This window comes from Ptychodera flava, chromosome 10 (genome assembly GCF_041260155.1).
Source record: "Ptychodera flava strain L36383 chromosome 10, AS_Pfla_20210202, whole genome shotgun sequence".
Taxonomy (NCBI): Eukaryota; Metazoa; Hemichordata; class Enteropneusta; family Ptychoderidae; genus Ptychodera; species Ptychodera flava.
This window is the reverse complement of record NC_091937.1, coordinates 26,378,938-26,398,353: the sequence shown is the minus strand read 5'-3', so window position 1 is coordinate 26,398,353 and position 19,416 is coordinate 26,378,938. Positions and strand designations below refer to the sequence as shown.

General features: G+C 36.6%; 2 protein-coding genes across 4 annotated transcripts in view; both read right to left on the bottom strand.

Moving 5' to 3' along the window:
* Positions 1–19,398, bottom strand: part of LOC139142353 (uncharacterized) — a 40,578-nt gene extending 21,180 nt beyond the window's left edge. For both annotated transcript variants that reach the window (XM_070712268.1, XM_070712269.1), the window contains exons 1-12: positions 19,213–19,398; positions 16,751–16,915; positions 14,158–14,346; positions 11,680–11,868; positions 10,205–10,384; positions 9,570–9,860; positions 9,023–9,159; positions 7,929–8,064; positions 6,032–6,223; positions 3,826–4,020; positions 2,400–2,588; positions 393–985 (exon numbers count right to left, since the gene is read on the bottom strand). In XM_070712268.1, the coding sequence (XP_070568369.1) occupies positions 393–985; positions 2,400–2,588; positions 3,826–4,020; positions 6,032–6,223; positions 7,929–8,064; positions 9,023–9,159; positions 9,570–9,860; positions 10,205–10,384; positions 11,680–11,868; positions 14,158–14,346; positions 16,751–16,915; positions 19,213–19,377 (2,621 nt within the window). In that variant the 5' untranslated portion in view covers positions 19,378–19,398. The remainder of the gene's footprint in view (positions 1–392; positions 986–2,399; positions 2,589–3,825; positions 4,021–6,031; positions 6,224–7,928; positions 8,065–9,022; positions 9,160–9,569; positions 9,861–10,204; positions 10,385–11,679; positions 11,869–14,157; positions 14,347–16,750; positions 16,916–19,212) is intronic.
* The window catches only part of LOC139142359 (complement C1q and tumor necrosis factor-related protein 9B-like), a 98,193-nt gene that overhangs the window by 54,115 nt on the left and 24,662 nt on the right, over positions 1–19,416 (bottom strand). The window lies entirely within an intron of this gene.

Genomic DNA, 19,416 nt, shown 5'->3' with positions numbered 1-19,416 from the left:
TATGGGAACCCCTGTAATATTGCTTCTGTCCCCCATTTGATTCTATTGATACACCAAGGGGAACCCTGGTAAAATGACTGGGGAAGCCCTGTAACATTTACCTGCTTGCCGCCCTTCGCAAAAAAACTGTTCAGAAAACATTTCGTCTTTTTCCATACACCGGACTGAAGTAGATTTATTAAAAGGAAGTGCAACCACAGTAAGTAGATGGAAGAAATTATCTGGGGTTTTTTTGCCAACATGTCAGTTGATTACATGTCAGTTGGTTTGTGTTCATGACAAACAGTAATTTGATGAAGTTGCCACAGCATTTTTTCATATTTTTCACGGACTTTGTTCCAAAACAATCAATTTTTTTCAACTATTCTTAAAGGGCACTAGGGGAAACTTACCTGTCCTCATATACATCAGACCAAATCACTTTCTCTGTTTGCTCATTGCTGCTGAAATAATTGTAATAGTCACTAATCTGCTTCCAAAGATCGTAAAGCGTCTCAACATTCACCCATACCCCACTTGTTTGACACGCTAACTGCCATAAATTTGTCTGATCAGCCAGCGGACCAATGCTGTATGTAAAGACACGGAAACTGTCCAGTGTTTGCAGGATATTCCCGATACGTAGCAGGTCACTGTCTGGCAATAAGGAATCTGAGACGTACAAGATGGCCTCCACACATCCGGATACTTTATTTCCCCGTTCCCACAACGCCTTGGCCTTCTCGAAAGAACCGATCACATCAAGAGTGTCGGAGACGCTCACATTCCTGGCAAAGTTCATCATTTCCTCTCTCCGGTCCTTGGTGGCTTTCACCATTCCTTGGTATAGCTCCCGGCCGTTGCTGACGATGTTGGCAAAATCGTATCTGGTGAGAGTGTTGACCATACTGGCCGCTGCCTCCTGTATCAATGACAACTGCTCCTCGTGATGCACGTCAATTAGAATGATGACATCTTTGGGACTGGAAGCTGCACTAGGAAACCACTGAAAGATAAAATCGAGAATTTATGGTGACGATGAGCATACTTGCATATTAAATTTTAAAGTTGCAAGACCAGTGGCATAGAAAAGGTGATGTCTTTGACCCAAAAATGAGAAAATTAACCTCAAAAATTGGCATATGCACATTGTTATGTAGGTCATTTTCCCCCACATTCATGACCTGTGTTTAATTAGTCTAGAACATTCTCAAGGTCACTGCCCTTAATGACCTCACAACCTTGAATTCAATTAGTCATGTTTGGAATGTTCTGGAAATTTAATTAGTGTGCAAGGGAGATAAATTTAGAGCAGTAATTAGCATGTCAATAAAAGTTCTAGATTGTTCTTATATGCTCTTATGTAACCACAAGAGTATAAATAGGGGACCGGCACAGCTTGCAGGCAGAGATTTGGAATCGTGTCTCTTGCGTGTTACTTCAAGTCTTTAGAAACTCCAGCAGTATTAATTTCAAGACTTTTCAAGACCTTCACTGCTACCCTGGATTTATACTGTGGACGTTGTGCAACTTCAAGCCTGCAAGCCAAAGGACTGTTCATTCACCGACTGACTGTTACAACTCTGAGACTGGAGCTTTGCCGTCACAGCTGAGATAAGTAGCCTGTACACTTTTACAGTTTTTATTCTATCCTTTGACTTAGTGGTTAGTTTTATTTTTGTAATAAATTTTCGTTTTAAAAGGAAACTGCTGAGTTCACCTTTTTTGTTCGTTTTCTTTCGCGTAACAAAATGTAATCGCCATTCGAACAAGACTGAATGAGGTCACAGCAACCTTGATTGCCAGTGGACAGACCTTTCTACAGAAGATGATTTTTTTTCAAAATTGACAATACAGAGCAAAAGAAAATCCTTCAAAACACAAAATTGTTGATTTCCTCGTGATTTTGACAAATCTCACTTTGGTCACCAAAGCATCTGACCAGAGGTTTGGAACATTTCTTACCCAAAACAGGAAACATGGCCTTTAAAATGTACAGTGGCTTATTTCACCACAATTTGAACAAACCTGATGGATGTCATACCCAGGGACCTACCTGAATATGAAACATACAAGTGATTGGTGTGGCTGCTTTTGAAGAGAAGCTTTGAATGCAAGACAGAGGACAGACAACAAAAGACAACAACACATGACAACCTTTTTGATAAGCTCAATGTCACTGACAGCAGAGCTAAAAAAATATTTTAAACAGACAAACTATGAATATTAATTGGTTTTATCTTTGCATACTGGTCCTTTCACCTGGTTTTCTTCCTATAGTGCTCTCATGAAAAAAGGGCATGTTTTATAACTCAAATTAGAACCTCTGAGATACTGCAAACAATCCTAATACAAAGATACTAATGAAGTGATATCTATCAATTTTTTATCAGTGTGCTTCCGAAAATAAAATTCCTTACTGTTCTGAAAGGTGCTTCAGAATCTTTCTTGGAGCATTGTTCCTCCGTGTCTTGAATTCCTGGATAAAGCCTGATGAATCGATTTTTCTGGTCTCCGTAAAATTGCCACCTGATGTCCAAACTCTCGTCCAAGAATGTCTGCCAGTTGGCGTCTAAACTTTCTGCCGCACACAGTGATGAATAGAGTTCCTGATGCATGAAGAGAAACAGACTGTGTAAGCCTTTGTTCACAATATCTTAAAGGTATACAGTCACCTGTAATCTAAATATGCCCATATATGGTCAAAGGGGCGTTCCTTGGTATTCAAAACGCCCATGTGAGGGCGCTGTTTTTAAAAAGCCGCCACCCGCTTAAAATCTGTGATTGGTTAGATTTTCTCTTACCATGGCAACTGAGGCAAAATTGGAACAGGTGAGAGTATACCTTTAATTACTCCATATAGTAGGTTACAGGCTCTTTTCATGGATATAAGGTAATTAAAATCTTATAGAAGTTCAAATTTAAGTTAGAATGCACCCAGACTCTCCATTCTTTTTCTGATCGATCACGTATGTGATTTAATTTTAAAGCTCTTGGAATAAGAAAAATTTTCACCATGCAATTTTTCAAAAGTTCAAAATTTAATTTTTCCCTGTAAGGCTAACACAGGGATGTTGGCCCTTCAAATATCTGTAAATGTTAATAGGTAATTTATTTTTCTTGTAGCAAACTTTGTACTTGATTTAGTACGAGGACTGTTGAAAGATTAACTGTGGAAAGTTTGAGCAAAAGTTTAAGTCATCCACTTTTGAAGTACAGTACCGGTACTACCTTAAAAGACAAAATTAAACAAGTTCAGAAAATTTCAACTCTGAGCAATTATACACATGTACGTGGTCATAACAGGCATTTTCAGAAGCGCTCACAGTTTTAAGGGCAATATTGTGCCCATATTTTCAATACTTTGCCGAGTTGTTCACGTAACCTCCCCCTTAACCCTTTGAGCGCCAAAGTCAATTTTTGACGCCTTTACAAAATATACCCTAGTCAATTTTTTTCAGATTTTTGCCAAAATTTTGGTATAAAACTGTAGCCTATGAAATGCATGTCCATTTGGTCCAAAATGATCAAAGAAATTACAGAAAAATTCAAAAAAATTGGTAAAATGTTGCACTAAAATTTTGGAGGGAAAAATTACAGCACTCAAAGGGTTAATTTTGTGAAGACTTTTCAGAACTTCCCTGAATGTCACCAAACACATTTTGTACGATATTAACCACAATAAATAAATACCATTAGTTGACATGATTATCACCTTTGACCTATGACCTTCTACCATCACCTTTGAACTATCTGCCATCACTCTTGACCTGTTCACCTTCACCTTTGACATATATATCAAAGTGGACACAAATAGAAGACAACCATCTTCCTAATTACAGGTACCTTGTTTGATTTGAAGTCTTCCAGTGTTGCATCTTGGGATATCATTTTCACCATTTCTGCTGTCAGGTGAGTGGTTGCATGTTCTGTTGAGACCTTTCGCTGGAACAGTTCTTCATCTATCAAATCTTCTGGTGGATGTCTGCACGTGTCTCGGAAATCCTTTCTGGAATCACAATGTCCGGAGGTCCACGGTATCTGTTGGGAAAACACAAAAAATAGGGCCAAAGTCCCTGAAGCTACTATAGACATGGATACAAAATTAAGTATTTCCTTACTGTATGAAATTATCTCACTTAGGTCATCCTAGGGACTTGTAAACCAAATATTAAAGCTGTCTGACCAGCGGTTTTGAAAGAACAAGCAACTCAACAGTTGACAGAGCTCTGCTGTGTTATGTAGAGAATAACCTTTTGTGACACATGTATTGATGAAGAAGGTGGATATCTTTGATTAACATTGTAAGTGAGTTCTGTTGAATAAGTTGAGACTGTACATACTCAGAGAAAGCACACTGAAGAGACAAATGTTTGAAACTTAAGAAGTTCAAGGTCATCAAAAGCATTATAAGAAATCATGTAACTTTCATTGCACTGTTTACACAGATTGCATAATTGCTATAAATAGCACATGAGGAATCTTACAGCCCAGCTTTACCATAAAAACCCTATCACTTTGACCACTCTTTAATTGACCACTCTATTTTTTTCCTCAAAAAGTAATTTTATTTTATTCTTACCAAGTCAACCATAAATGCAAATTAGAACTTACTCTATCTCTATCGACTTTTTTGAGCAATTTCTTTTAGATAACATACAGGGCACAATAAATGACGGTTCAGAATATGTCAAAGTTGGGATTCAGGAAAGTTGCCTTTACATGTTTTAATCCTCCAAGATGGTAAGCATTTCACTATGAACTGTCAAAAAAAGTTGAACTTTCTGATAATTCTACACTAAAATTATTTTGGCTTTGATGATTTCCTAATTAATTCAATTATTTAAAATCATATTAATTATTTTTTTCTGGGTGAATTGATAGGGTTTATACAGTACAAGAATTACATACAATGTAAGTCAAATTTTGACCAAAATGACAAAAAAATTCCTTAAAAATACACATTTGCATATTTCATCACAATTTGAACAAATCTAAGTTGGGTTACCCCTAGGGATCTGTATACCAAATAACAAAGCTGTCTGACCAACGGTTATGAAGAAGAAGATTTTTTACCAAAAACACCTTTTTTGGCATTAATTTGCCTATTTTCAACAATATCAAAAAATTAAAAAAAATAGTTTCTCAAAATCATATTTTTCATCTACACAACAAATATCAAATCAGTAAGTACTGCGGTTCTCAAGATATTTGAGTGGACGGACGCCTCACAAACGGACATACATACATACATACATACATACATACATACATACATACATACATACATACATACATACAGACTGACGACGGACGCCGGACGGATACCCATCCCAATAGCTTCTATAGACTATAGTCTATAGTAGCTAAAAATGAGGACATTTCGCATGGAAAAGAGGTACAGACACTAACAACTGCACAAATGCACTGACATTTACTGACTCCCATTACAATTTTTATTAAAATTTGTCATAAAATTCAAGCTTTTCTTTGAGTTCAGAAACGCATAAGTTCTGCCAAGGGTGGAGGGAAATTACTGGTGGGTTCTCAGAAGACACTGAATTTTGCCTCTTTCACAAGAACAAGAGTTTCATGAAATCATCATTTATCTCTTGTCCGAAATATCAAACTGTTTGCTTAAGGTAGTATGTGCCTCGAAAGTGAAAGACTTAAACTTTTTCTCAAACTTTCCTCAAGGAACCTTTCAACCATTCTCTTTCAAAATCAAGAATAAAAATCGGGGGTTATCGTGCAAATTTTGGCACTAGAGACACAAATAACCAAAGATTTACCGATATTTGAAATTCAAAATGGCCACCATTCCTGTGTTAACTCTATGGAGAAACATAAAATTTTTGAATTTTGAAAAACTAAGCCAGTAAAAAGTTTTTTTTTTCACCAAGAGCTTTAAAATGATCCCCCCTCCCATCCACAAGTGGTAGATCAGAATTGTTAAAGTTTGAGAGTCCGAATATCTGCCCCCGAGGCGCATTCTACCTTAATTCATGAGAATGCAGACATGTCTCCCGTCAGAGGTATTTTTAGAACATACCGGGTAAGAGATTGTAGCTCTCCAACCAGCTTTCTTGACAGCGTTTTCTGCCAAATCCTTCAGTTCCCGAGCAGTTCTGCTGATTGGACGGTCACATTGTGAGTTCTCCGGTCGGAGTTCTTTCAGGTCAAATTTACTGAAGAGTCGAATCGGACACTTTGTTCTGTTAGATTCTGCCATTTCAGTCAGTACCTGGGTAAAGTTTAAACAGTTTGGGTATTTTGTGAATTTGTTGATCAATTGATATGCAAAGTTTGTAGTACATAAAAGGGCAAGTCGCTGTATAATTTGATGATTTTTTTCACTATTTTTGCTTTTTCATGTCATACAGGGTCCATACTCAAGGTCATCTGGTATTAAAATACTTTTTCAACAATATTCCAGGACTTTGTGAGGTCCAAAATACCATTTTCCAAGTATCATTTTTACAATATATCCTTTTCCTATATCAATTTACGTATAATTTTTACGGTGTCTTGACTGATCATGTCACTTTTTAAAAAATTGTGGAAGGATTATCAATTTTCCAGGACTCAGTCTCATTTTCAACAACTTTTCCTGGACTTTCTGGGAAGCTTGAAATTCAAGGACTTTCCAGGAGTGTAAAGTCGCTGTCAATTACAATTTCTTGTTCCGGCCACTCCCCAAATACTGAGGTACACTGTATTCAGCTTGTCAAGTCAGCCTATACTAACAGTCTGCAATGATCCCAAAATAGCTATTTTTTTACACCAATGACAGAAAAAAGATATAATGTTGCAATTATTTGAATACTTTGCATGTCAGTGACTGGAAAGTCCACAAAACTCCAACTTTTGATGTTTTATTTCCATCTACTTGTAAAGTACTTCTTATTGTACAACTCAAAAAACATCATGTATAAATGTCAAGCGTGTACGTTTCAAATTGTATTGTTTATGACTAAACATTGGTCTGGATTGTAACTCGGTTATCATTGGTAACATTTCATAGTGTACAAATTGTACAGTGTTTTTAAGGTTGATACTGTATGATAGGGAATGACAAAATGTGCTTTTCACAGAACAAATATATTGAGAATTAATTCACAGTTACAGCAACTGTCCCTTATCACATGATTATTCACAAAATCCCAAGATTAGTGTCAGAGGTTATCATACAGCAGAGGTACCAATATTGTACCAAGACAACACGTTCTGCAATAAATACTGAGATATCAGATTTTCTGGCATTTAAATAAAATGTCTATGTCAGGTCAAAGGCCAACTATCATCTGATAACACCAAGATTTATTGTAATGCATGTCACTGCTAGTGGACTCTGTGCTCACTGATCCCACAGCAGTGCGCCCTCTAACAAACATGTTTTTCTCAAAACGGCGTCAATTTCACAAAATGTAGAAACATTCTTTGCGTTAGCCCGTTATTTTTACATGCAAACCAAAAGGTTTCTTGTGTCACAGGCTCTTTATTTGCGTCAAGGCCCATCGTGTTGGTTAAGATGGCACACTGTTCTACAGCTAACTGTATGACAAAATTCCATAGCTTACAGATGAAAGTGTATAGTAATGTCATTAGCGTTATTCTGACACTGATAAAAATGAAAAAAATATTTTTCCTCAGAAGAATTCTTTATCCATTCCTTGATGTTAAAGGTATACAGTCACCTGTAATTTAAATATGCCGATATATGGTCAAATGGTATTCAAAATGCCCATGTGAGGGCGCTGTTTTTACAAAGCGGCCACCCGCTTAAAATCTGTGATTGGTTAGATTTTCTTTTTCCATGGTAACTGTGGCAAAATTGGAATAGGTGACAGTATACCTTTAACGTTTATATACATTGATAATATAATTCTCTTTGCCTTATATGGAGGTGTCTCCTTCACAGGAAAGACAGGAAAGACCTAATCCCTTACCTTGGAGCCATCATCACGAAAATCTGAGAAGGTTGACTTTTCCAAAAACACACATGCCACACCGATGTTATCAAGAATGGTGTTGGAGTTGTTTGTCGCAGGCAGACAGCCGGTGACCCCTGTAGTGTTTTCATACCTAACAAAAAATAACATCAGGAATAATAGATAATAATAATATTAATAATTAATAATTAATAAATAATGGTGATGAAATAAATATCTTTTCAGAACACCCACCAATTATTCCGTAAAATCTTGTCTGACAACGGAAGACAGAGAGAACTGTTTTCAAAATTACTTTTCTTTCCTACAAGGAACAAATGCTGATTTTGTTCAGTTTTTGTGCTGTTCAAGTAATTATAAGAGACATGTAAATAGATGCTGAGAATATTTATACAAAAAAACTATAAAAGTAAAGCAAAAATGTTGATCTGCAGTTTCCCAATCTTTTTTAATCTAAATAGCACAAAAGCATTGATACTGTAAGAACAGCAATTCAATCCAAGTTCAATGGTGGATGGTATATTTCATCACACTATGTATCCCAGGATTCCCCTGTGTTAGTATATGCATTACCATCATTATATAGCCCTCATGATCAGGTGATAGGTATTCACTATCAACATGCAGACTTTTTTGATACAGTTTGATAAAGAAACGTTGACAAACATCCACTTAGTTGCTGTTCTAATCAGTATTTCCGCTGCCATCCATTTGTACTGCTTTTATAGTTTCACAATATGAGGATAAAAAAGGTTGTACACTGTTACAGGAAAATCATGTTACCGTTGTTTCAACCAAAAAGGAAGTCATAAAGCATACACACACACACACATACATACCTGCATACATACATACATTAAGATATACAGAGACACCACTGACTTACCATACATGTATAAGCTCTTTTTGGCATATGTATATACATACACCAAATGTCAGCTAAAAAGTCTGAGAGGTGTAAATAAATTGCCGAGGACCACGAGAAGGCACATCAACAGTAATATTGTACTGAATCACGGTCCCTATAGAGGGGCCGTGACTGAATCAACAATTTGAACCACAACGGAGGGCAAGTAAGAAAACACTCTCACCTGAACTGATGGATCTCACTCCAAAGTACACTCGGCAGATGCTCTGCCTCTGATAATAGCTGATAATATCGACTAATTAGATGGATATCTGATACATTTTGCAAAGCAAACCACACGCCGTTATTGTCACAGGATATCTGAAAATAGACAAGAAACCTTTCGGGTCACTGCCAGGTAAAGTTGACTCAAAAAGAAACACTCCACTTTGAATTCATGATCAAGGTGTTTACATAAGTGTGGATGGAATACCACAATCTAGTATTTGTATTGTTGAGATCTCGCTGAAAACTTGACAGACATTGCACTCTTGCATAAAAAAAAACTTCTTTCGTTACTGTACGCATAATCAAAATTGTGAGATATTTTTTTTGTTACAAAAAATATGTAAATAATGAAAGTATAGAAAGACAAAACATACACAAACAGTGAAATTTGAGAAAGCAAGGGATGCCAGGTTTTGTTTGTTGTTTTGTAAAATCTGTGACAATGTACTTGTTGTCGTTGTTGCATTTTACACGATAAACAATCTTGCGGTTGTCTTTCATACCTGCTTTGCGAAAGGATTGTGCAGTGCATGTTGGCCCATGGTATAAGTGAATATTCTGGCGTCCATGGGTTTGAAAATATCATTGGTGACGTCATACAGTACGTCCACCTTTACCAGTCTGTCTGTCAAAATAACCATCACTCGGGCACAACCCCCCGGGGAACCACCCAGCGTGTGCGCCTGCAGATCTTCCATTGCCAATGAGGCCATATCCCCGAGGGAAGAATTCAGGGATTCTGAGAGGAGGTCGTTGACCTCACTGTGCCACAAGTGTCTTTGCTGTGCAGTAGCCTGTAAAAAGAAAATCCAAATAATTAATTAGGTTGCAATATGGCTACTAAGCAAAGTTTTTGACCTTTAAGCTGAAAATCTTATTAACAGGGTCTATTTTCTGCATAAAAATTTATTGTTTACACATAAACATAATACCAAATGCAATAATTTTACACTGATTTTCACTGTACATAAAGTTATGTATCATCTGATTGTAACTACGCTGTTCCTTCAACAAAAGTAAAGATTTGGTCATTTCTGCATTTCAATACAACAAACAGTGCATTTAACATGTAAAAAAAGCAAAATATAAAAAGCCAGAATGTGTTCTTGATAAATACTGTTTTTCCTCGGACACCTACTGGTTTTAGAGACCTTAGGCCATTTGCTACAGTGGAAAAGTAAATTTCCCCATGGTCACTCTTTGAAAGAGTCTCGATAATGGCATGGGCTGATTTCTTCATCAATTCCATGTTTGTCTCCATGGTTATGTCTATCACTATGGCGACATCCTTCGGAGGGGAAACCATGCCCGCATACCACTATGGAAGAAAATTGAAAATGTTTAAGCAAGAGAATCAACTCAATAAATTAAACATGACGTCTGCATTGATGCCGGTATAAAGCACTTCCGGAATCTGATTTCCGTTCGCATTGAATGGACTTTTCCCGTCCGTATATTAAACGCTTTCCAAGACTTTGGCCATACTGACAGATTTGTACATTTCACAGCTTACAAGGCCTCCTTTAGGAACTATGGCCTCCTTTAGGAACTTTGACGTCACCAATAAAACTTCAGCTGTAACTCGCAAGTAATACAACATTTCAAATAACAGGTCGGATCACTGCCTTTTAAAATCTCTTCACTTTATATTGTTTATCAGCGGTATGATAACAAATTTATTGTTGGTAAACTATAACTCTTTAAAAAAACAGAAATTTATTGCTGGCTGACAGGTCAGAAATTTTCATGTTAAGAGAGTTGGTTTCACAATATCTATGAAAGTGTCATAAAAACATTTGTTAATATAATTTTCTAGTCATACATGCAACAGGAAAAAAGCATTTATAGTGGAGTAATCAGTTTTATAGGTAGGAAACTAAAGCAGGTGACCTTTAGCTAATGAAGATAGTAAAAGATTTTTTACTGGGGCGCCATCGTTTTTATAACATGTCTATTAATCCACGTAACATGTTGTGTTTGTCCAAGATAAGTTGTTTTACAACACTAATTTCAGCATGGTATCCAATGCAGTGGTGGCTGCACGTGTTAACCCTTTGAGTGCTAAAGTCAACTTTTGTTGCCTGTATGGAATATATTGCCAACAACTTTTTTCAGATTTAGACATTTTTTTCAGACATTTCCCAAAATTTTGGTTAAAAACTGTAGCAAATAATAAGTTATGGCCATTTAGTCCAAAACTACCGAATAACATACAGCAAATTAATAAAAATTGGTAAAATGTTACACTGAAATTTTGGTGGAAAAAATTACAGCATTAAAAGAGTCAATGTGTAAATGCACTGCAATAAGTGGTTGAGTCTAACATGTGCAAGATTACAATGTTTCTAGTGGTATGATGAAACACAGATTCACTGTCAGATAGCATATGCAGACATTTGAGGGACAGAATCTGTAACTTTTGATGAATCTTTTCATTATTTTTTCCCATGACCCATATTTTTATCTTGCTTTAGATTTAAAAGTTTTATTTCAGCTCTGGTTAATCAGAATATACAAACCACAAATTTGAAAAGAAGAACAATGTACAGAACTTTCATGGGAGGGGTTTTTTATGCTGTCATTTGCGACAATTTTGAAATATGTATGACTTACAGATTGCAGCCTCGGGTCGTATCCATCTTGGCAATTTTGGACTGTTTCACTCACCCCCGGGTAGACCCGGGTATACCCTGAGGAACTGTCTACAAACTCCTGCCATTTCAGAGAGATGCCTTCTCTCTCAAAGTTCTCTTTCCATTTGTTCTGCACACCATCTGATACACAGAGGGAATTCCAGAGAGTCTGAAAAAAAGACAAAATTTCAGTCAAGACTGAAAAATGGGTTTGTGATCAGCCATATCAAAGTTTAACAACATCCTGAGGGGTATGCACCCACCTGACAACAAACAGATTACTATTCTTCAAATGCATTCATTTTTTTTCAAAAAGGGAAGTTCTTAGTTTTCACACATTGTCCCAGATAAATGATATTCTGTGTGCTCTATAGTATAAGCCAGTGGTTCTGCTTTAGGATAACCCTTTGAGTGCTGTAATTTTTCCCGTCAAAATTTTAGTGCAACATTTTACCAATTTTTGTGAATTTTTCTGTAATTTTTCTGATAATTTTGGACCCACCAGACACCACATTTCATTGGTTACAGTTTTCATAAAAATTTTGGCAAAAAGCTGAAAAAATTTGACTGGAGTACATTTTGTAAAGGCAACAAAAAATTAACTTTGGCGCTCAAAGGGATAAAAAGAATGGTGGTGTTCTACAGACTAAGTACACCAAGGAGATGGCAGTACAAACAAACCCAGGTGTGTAAAACACATATAGAAATATGCATATTTCTATGTGCGTTCGTGCACATGCTTTTGTTTGTATGAGGTTCATTCGAATTCTGGGTTGAACCATTAGACACGCAACGACTTCAAGAGAAACAAGTCTTGAGACTTTGCCATCAGGATATTTTCCGCATTACATCTACTGGAGCCAGTGTTGCAGCCAGGAATTTTAAACCAGGGGACACTGTGTCCCACTACCGTCTATTTTTGGGGACATTTTGCACATTTTGGGGACAACATGTATCAGCTGTCAATCAAATTTTGTATTATTTTATTTAAATTAGTTTCACAAAACAGAATGCTGGCTATCGGGACCGTGTTGCTATGCTTTAATTTCAGCCAATTGTTACAGTATACTGTTTCTACCTCCAATCAGAGCTCAGTCAGACTACAACCAAGTGCTGCATTTTAGTTACTTTAATCACAGCTTTGAAAGTATATAAACATAAGCCTAAAAATAATCATGCAAAACAATGGCCATTGTCAGAAATAGATATAAATTGCAGACTATACCCATTGCAGTCGACTCGTGAGTGCACCGGAGGTGACCCGCAGTGCAAGAGAATGTGGGACAGCGGGTTCCATTTTAGGGACATTGTCGCAAGGGCGCATCCTGGCTGCAACACTCTGGAAGGGCGCGGGGTGACTCAAGGAAATTTCAAGGAATTCCTGGATTGATTCAAGCAATAAGAAATCTTAAAAGTTAGAATACACAATGATGGTAATTGAGGGAGTCTCTTGACGTCTTGTCTTTCAATATGTTTTTATTGAAAAAATTACTAGCTGCCAGATAACCCTTAATCCCTTGAGTGCCAAAGTCAATTTTTGTTGCCGTTATAGAATACCGGTATGACATAGCCAGTGACTTTTTTCAGATCTAGACAAGTTTTTTCAGATTTTTCCAAAAATTTTGGTCAAAAGTTGCAGCCATTGACACGTTGTATCCATGTGGTCCAAAATTATCAAAAAATTACAGAAAAATTCATAAATATTGATAAAATGTTACGATGAAATTTTGGTGGGAAAAATTACAGCACTCAGAGGGTTAAATTATTTTTCTGTCTACATTTAGCCATGCCTGCTTTAATGTAGATGAAGCTATATACACACGAGTTATATTTTGATTCTGATTGAAAAACTTGAAAACCATCATTCAGAATGGTTTTCCAACCAAAATGAAGGATTTCTCTTGCAATAATAATGCTTCTACCTGAAATTTGCAATAGTGCTGAGCGTAGTCAAAACATTTCACTGGAAAAATCAGACATCACAAACAACTTAGCACAATAGGGCTTTATTCCCAATAGCGTACGAGTTCCAGTATGAATATACAAAAAAATCAGTGATCGACTTTTGGAAATTATGTTTATAAAAATGGTCAATCTGATACCTGGTGACCATTATTATAATGTCATTACTGAAATTGTAAAGTCAAATTTCCAAAAGATCCAACCACAATTTGCTGAAACAAACACAAGGAATGTGCAGAAAGATAAACTCTCTGTCAGACATGACAAATGTCGTATGCACATCGCTATAGTAACGAAGCTGTGATTAAGATCAGCAGAGCATTAATAGTCCTATTTAAATTTGTAACCAACAATTAAGTCTGCTACATTTTTCATTGATCAACCTAGGATTTTGTTTAACCCCCTGTGCTTTCAGAAGGTTGATGAAGGACATTATTCAGGGCGTAATAATTATTGTTGATACCCTAGACTGATTTCTCTATATATTTTCCAATACCTTATTCAAAGCAACATCTTGGGTCGAGCCATAGATCAGCTGCTGAGCTTCGTCGCTGAAATGGACACTTGACGTTGTCATGGACACAGGAACACTGTACCTGTCATCTGCACCTATGCCGGGGATGTTGCTACGGCAACCGTTGTAAACCATTCCCGGAGATGAACATTTAGTGTCATATAAGGCCACCTGTGAAATGAAACAAACGGCTTCCTGAGTGAGACTGTCTGAGAAAGGACTTGTCTTAATACATGCAGCTCTCAACATAGCCACCAAAGAATTCCAATTAAAGTCAGGCCAAAGTACAATTATGTAAAGTAAATTCTTTGCTTTGCATCTGCACCTGCATATGCTTTCAGAATTTTCAGGGAAAAAAGAATTCTTATGTAATTTTCAATCATGGGTGATGTTCTGTCACAAAACCAGACCTTGACCTTTATATATTGTGACAAAATACTTCCTCACACTGATGTTAGGTGTAAAGACTGTGTTGTTGTTATTGACTGTTGATGTCTGTCTGGCACTAGAATTCAAATGTGAACAATAATAGTGCATGCTACACATATATAGACGCTGTGTAGACAAGCTTAATAGTCAGCATTTCAACATTCTCTAGGGAGCAGAACAAGAACTTGCAAGTTGCCATTGACATTCAGAACAAAAATAGTGTGAAACAGAAACCATCAAAAGGTACAGCTACCGGCCCTGTAACCTTTCACCCCTATTTCCCTGTCTAAAGGTCCAACTTTACCATAGAAAACAATGGGATTGGTTCAAACCAAGGTGGAGAAAGGGTTAAATTAAACTAGAAGCTCATTACACTGACAATTGACAGTCTGCAGTGCTCTGCTGAATAGAGAAAGACTTTCTGACCTACAATAACTGAAAGAATAGTGTTATGTATTGTCATCCATGTTCCTATATCTATTGATATAATTCTAGAAATCAGAGGTGACTGAATTTCAACCACAATTACCAGTACATGATAATATCCACATACAGAAATGTCTTAACATTGTGTGTGTATGTGTGCAATCACACTTTCAGACAAGATATCATTACCACTAGACATGTTAACTGATACTGTATGCTGACCTCTGCAACTCTCTGTGAACATTTGAATGGACCAGGTCTTTTCAGGCTGCAGTTTGACCTAGAATAATGCCTAAAGCATTGTTGGCTAAACAATAGACGGATATTTCCTGTGCACCGGCCGGAATATTAATCAGTCTGACTAACATCAATTTTGTAGAACTCCAAGCCAGTATAATTATTTTTTGACTTGTATACACTACACATTTTTTATAACCTTATAATAATTTTTTGAAATAATGACTTGTCATTGTTTACAGACCGTTAATCATGTTATTCTCATACAAACCAATTATGTTCTACATTACAGTGAACTGAAAGTGCCCGTCAGAAACCAGGGTTCTGTTTTTTTCCATTGTTCGTCTATAAATATAGAAATTTGATAGACTGCAGGGTGCTGCGTTATGAGATATTTTTGCTTTTTTTGTATACCGTATGTAGCAGCCACACCTGCTGTGTTGCTTACATCTAGGTGCATTTCTTCACGAGTCAATATTTGCGAGACTTTCAGTTCATATTTACTGGGTCAAATTTACTTGAAAGTTATATCTGCAAAACTTGCTTATAAATTTATCTTCCACTAGTTCCATTAGGTATGTCACCAGTTCAACACTCACTAGCACCATTACCATTATGCTTATCATGGTTCATAGCCTTCTCTGGATAATATTTTTGGAGATAATTTGGGCGAAAACAGACTTGCAACAAAATTCACCTTCATGAAACAAGGATCAATAATATCTGCCTGAGGGACAGATGTGTTTTGGGAAAAATTTTATTTGTTAAAACCAAATTTTCATTCACGTCGCCATGATTCAGTTCAATCAGTCTAAAGAAGAATTACAGGTACGAAGGTCAAGGTATAATGTGCTTCAAGGACAGATATTCAGACTCAAACTTGAATACTTTTTTTATCTACCACTTGTGAGGGCTCATTTTGAAGCTCATGGAGTAAACTAAAGTTTTCACCGGCTTATTTTTGTGAAAATTGAAAATTTTAATTTTTTCCCGGCGGCCATTTTGAATTCAAGTGCCTGTAAAAATTGGGTAATTTGTTTCCCCAGTACCAATGACTACTGATTTTGTTCTTGATTTCAAAAGGGAATGGTTTACAGCTTCCTGACGGAAATTTTTGTAAAATTTTGAGACTCTGAATAGGCACATTCTACCTTAGAACTATCTAAAAAGCATATACTATGTTCTGTGAGATGGACAATTGAATCTGCATGAACACATTTAAACATTATATCGATACACTTATTTTCCATAAGAGCTAAAAATATATATTTACTGTATATGTCTGAACAAAAAATAAACACACCTATAGAAATACAGGCATTTTATTTGTAGGTTGATCCATTTGAGGACCAATTTCTGCTAACTCTTTTAACCAAATTTGTACAAAGTGGGTTTGACTGAAACGACGGAAACAGAATAGCAATGAAGAAATATTTGATGGAAAAAAATTGGGAACTAATAAATATTGATACCAAACACTTACTGAGTAATCGCTTTCAATCTTTGCTGCGACATCACGTATTGTATCTTCAACCAAAGATTTCATCTCTCTGGCGGTGCTGGCTGCCCGCCTGTGTCTTGTAAGTTTGTAATGTTTGGCACTCTCTTGTGGGTAGCCATAGTGGCTTGCTTGTATATTTTCAGAAATCTGTATAGAAATGCGTAAGATAATTTTGTTATTAAAAGTCCATGAATACCTATAGACATCAGAATATGCTATAACTAATCATGCCTTATCCCCCTGTGATCAGAGTATGCTTATATATTCACATGTATACAGACAAAGATACCATGGAATGATAAGCTCTCATTGACAATTGGAACCTCTATAAAAAAACAAACAAACAGACTAAAACCTGTAGAATTCATTCACCAGAAGGCATCAAATTTTTTTCTGCTTCCTGGGGTAGTTTTTCATTTTCTTCTGCTTCCCTATCAAGACTACCTCTAGATTCATACACACAATAGCATAGTGGTATACTAGAACCATAGCCCTTGAGCTAAATGTTTTTTTCCGAGAGTCTATGCTACAACATACAATTTTAATGGCACACAAATCAGTTTTAAATACACTGCTCTCTGAAACTTGGCCACACCAGGAAAGGCTACAGATTTTACAATGAGTCAAAAATCAAGGATGGTTTTCAAAGTCACCATCTGACAATTGACCTTCTACAGGTGCTGACTACTGCCAGTGTATGAAAATAACCTTTCACTATTCAAATTATCGACAATTGTGCTTCCTTCCTTTGAACTATGAACTCATATATCCGCACACTACACTATATACTACTTTATAGTACTCTGTCCTATTTTTATGTGCTTATTTCCATGCTTTACAATCAATCAATCAATCAATCAATCAATTCAATTAATCAATCACTTTATTGCTCAACAACACACTTGAAGGGAGAGTACGCACAGCAAAAATTACAAAGCTCCAAGTTACACTGACAAAGTTGTATGTGCTGCTACTGGGGTAGAAAGTAAAATATTAGAATTACACACAAAATAGGTAGTTTAATCTTATGAGTAAAATATAAATAAACTTGTTTTCCATTCATATTATCAATGATAGAGTCATAAAAACTTATGGAGGTAAAAAGAATTCCATGATGAGTGCTGCATTAGGCAGTGTTAACCCCTTTTCTTGCCAGACAGTACGTATCACTTCCCTGTCTGCTGAATCAATGACAAAAGCACTATTGAGGCAAATCTATAGGCACATGTATTTTCACTCACTTGGTATGGCACTGTATGTTGTAGCGGGGCTAGTCAGTAAAAGTCATGTTTACAGTATCTCTGTTTTCAGGGGCCTTTAAAGTAAAGGTTCAAGTCTTTGTTAAAATGCAACGCTTGGGACATGCTATTCGCCTCACTGGTTTTAGCAAACTTGACCTGAATGTGAAATATGAACTTGGCAGGATAAGGGTTAAGGTGACTAGTACTTCACTTCTGCTTGCAAAGAATTGGATGGGTATATTCAGGTAACATCAGAAATGATCATTGCATGGCAGAATATCACCGTACCATTCTTGAAATTTGAGGTCACTGTATTGTACGTGTGCTCTCATTAACTAGTCTATGTCCTTGGTGTAACTGAAAATCAGTGAACCACATCCTCCCTGTGGTATCAATAAGCATTAGTCTGACGGTATCTTTAATGACGAACAGACAAATATTTGTTCTCTATGATAATGCTAAATTTTCAATGGCTTATATGGGCTCAGCGTTCTTCAGCTTTACCTTCGACCTCCTCATCAATTATCTGGTGTGAAAAGCTGCGAACAAGATCTCATAATATCATTATATTTCTCAAGGTTGAACACCCAAAATATCACATTCAACTGTCTGCTTCTAAGCGCAGTCCAGCTGTTCTCTTAATAAATAATAAATGCCATTGAAATTTCCCCATTAATTATGATGATGAGTATGGTTATTAAGTAGGGCTGTCATTTCATTATCATACTTTTTTGCAATTCTATCACAAAGAACACTATTAATTAACAAGAATGTTGACTGTAAAAATATACATTCTAATCTTTCGATGACCACTCGACTTTGGTGAAATGCACTGACCGATCATAATCTGCCCAAAATGTGTGCATCATGATGTAACCCGCGGGATAACACAATAGAACGAACGTACTTATTAACTGGATGCTGATAAAATTCAACAACCTGTTTTGTATTTCTACATCAGCTGTACATGATATATTATACTGCTACAGGATTCAATTTTTAAATTCGAAACCCATTCATTTTCTCCCCTCCCTATGCTTGTGATGCGCCGACGTTTACTGTCGTTACATACGACGACCCCTACGCTCAGACTGGGTAATTTGCATGTCAGGTAACAGAGTAAAAAATAAAACCCTCGGTCTGGAACACAGTCGACGTCCATCCACCCGGGTCAGAAAATTGCGTGATCACTGATATACTTACTCCTTTAAAAGTTGAAGTTCTTTGTGATCTTCTGTCTTGTGACTCCCAAAGATTTTCCTCTTCTTTGTGTGAAAGCTGTTTGCAGGACAAAGGCGTGAAGTCGTGAAGCAGTAAAAAACATAGCAAGATCCTGGGCACTCTTGCGCCTTCACCGACAACCGCCATTTTGGGAATGCCTCATGACGTCACAGGGTTTCCCCGATT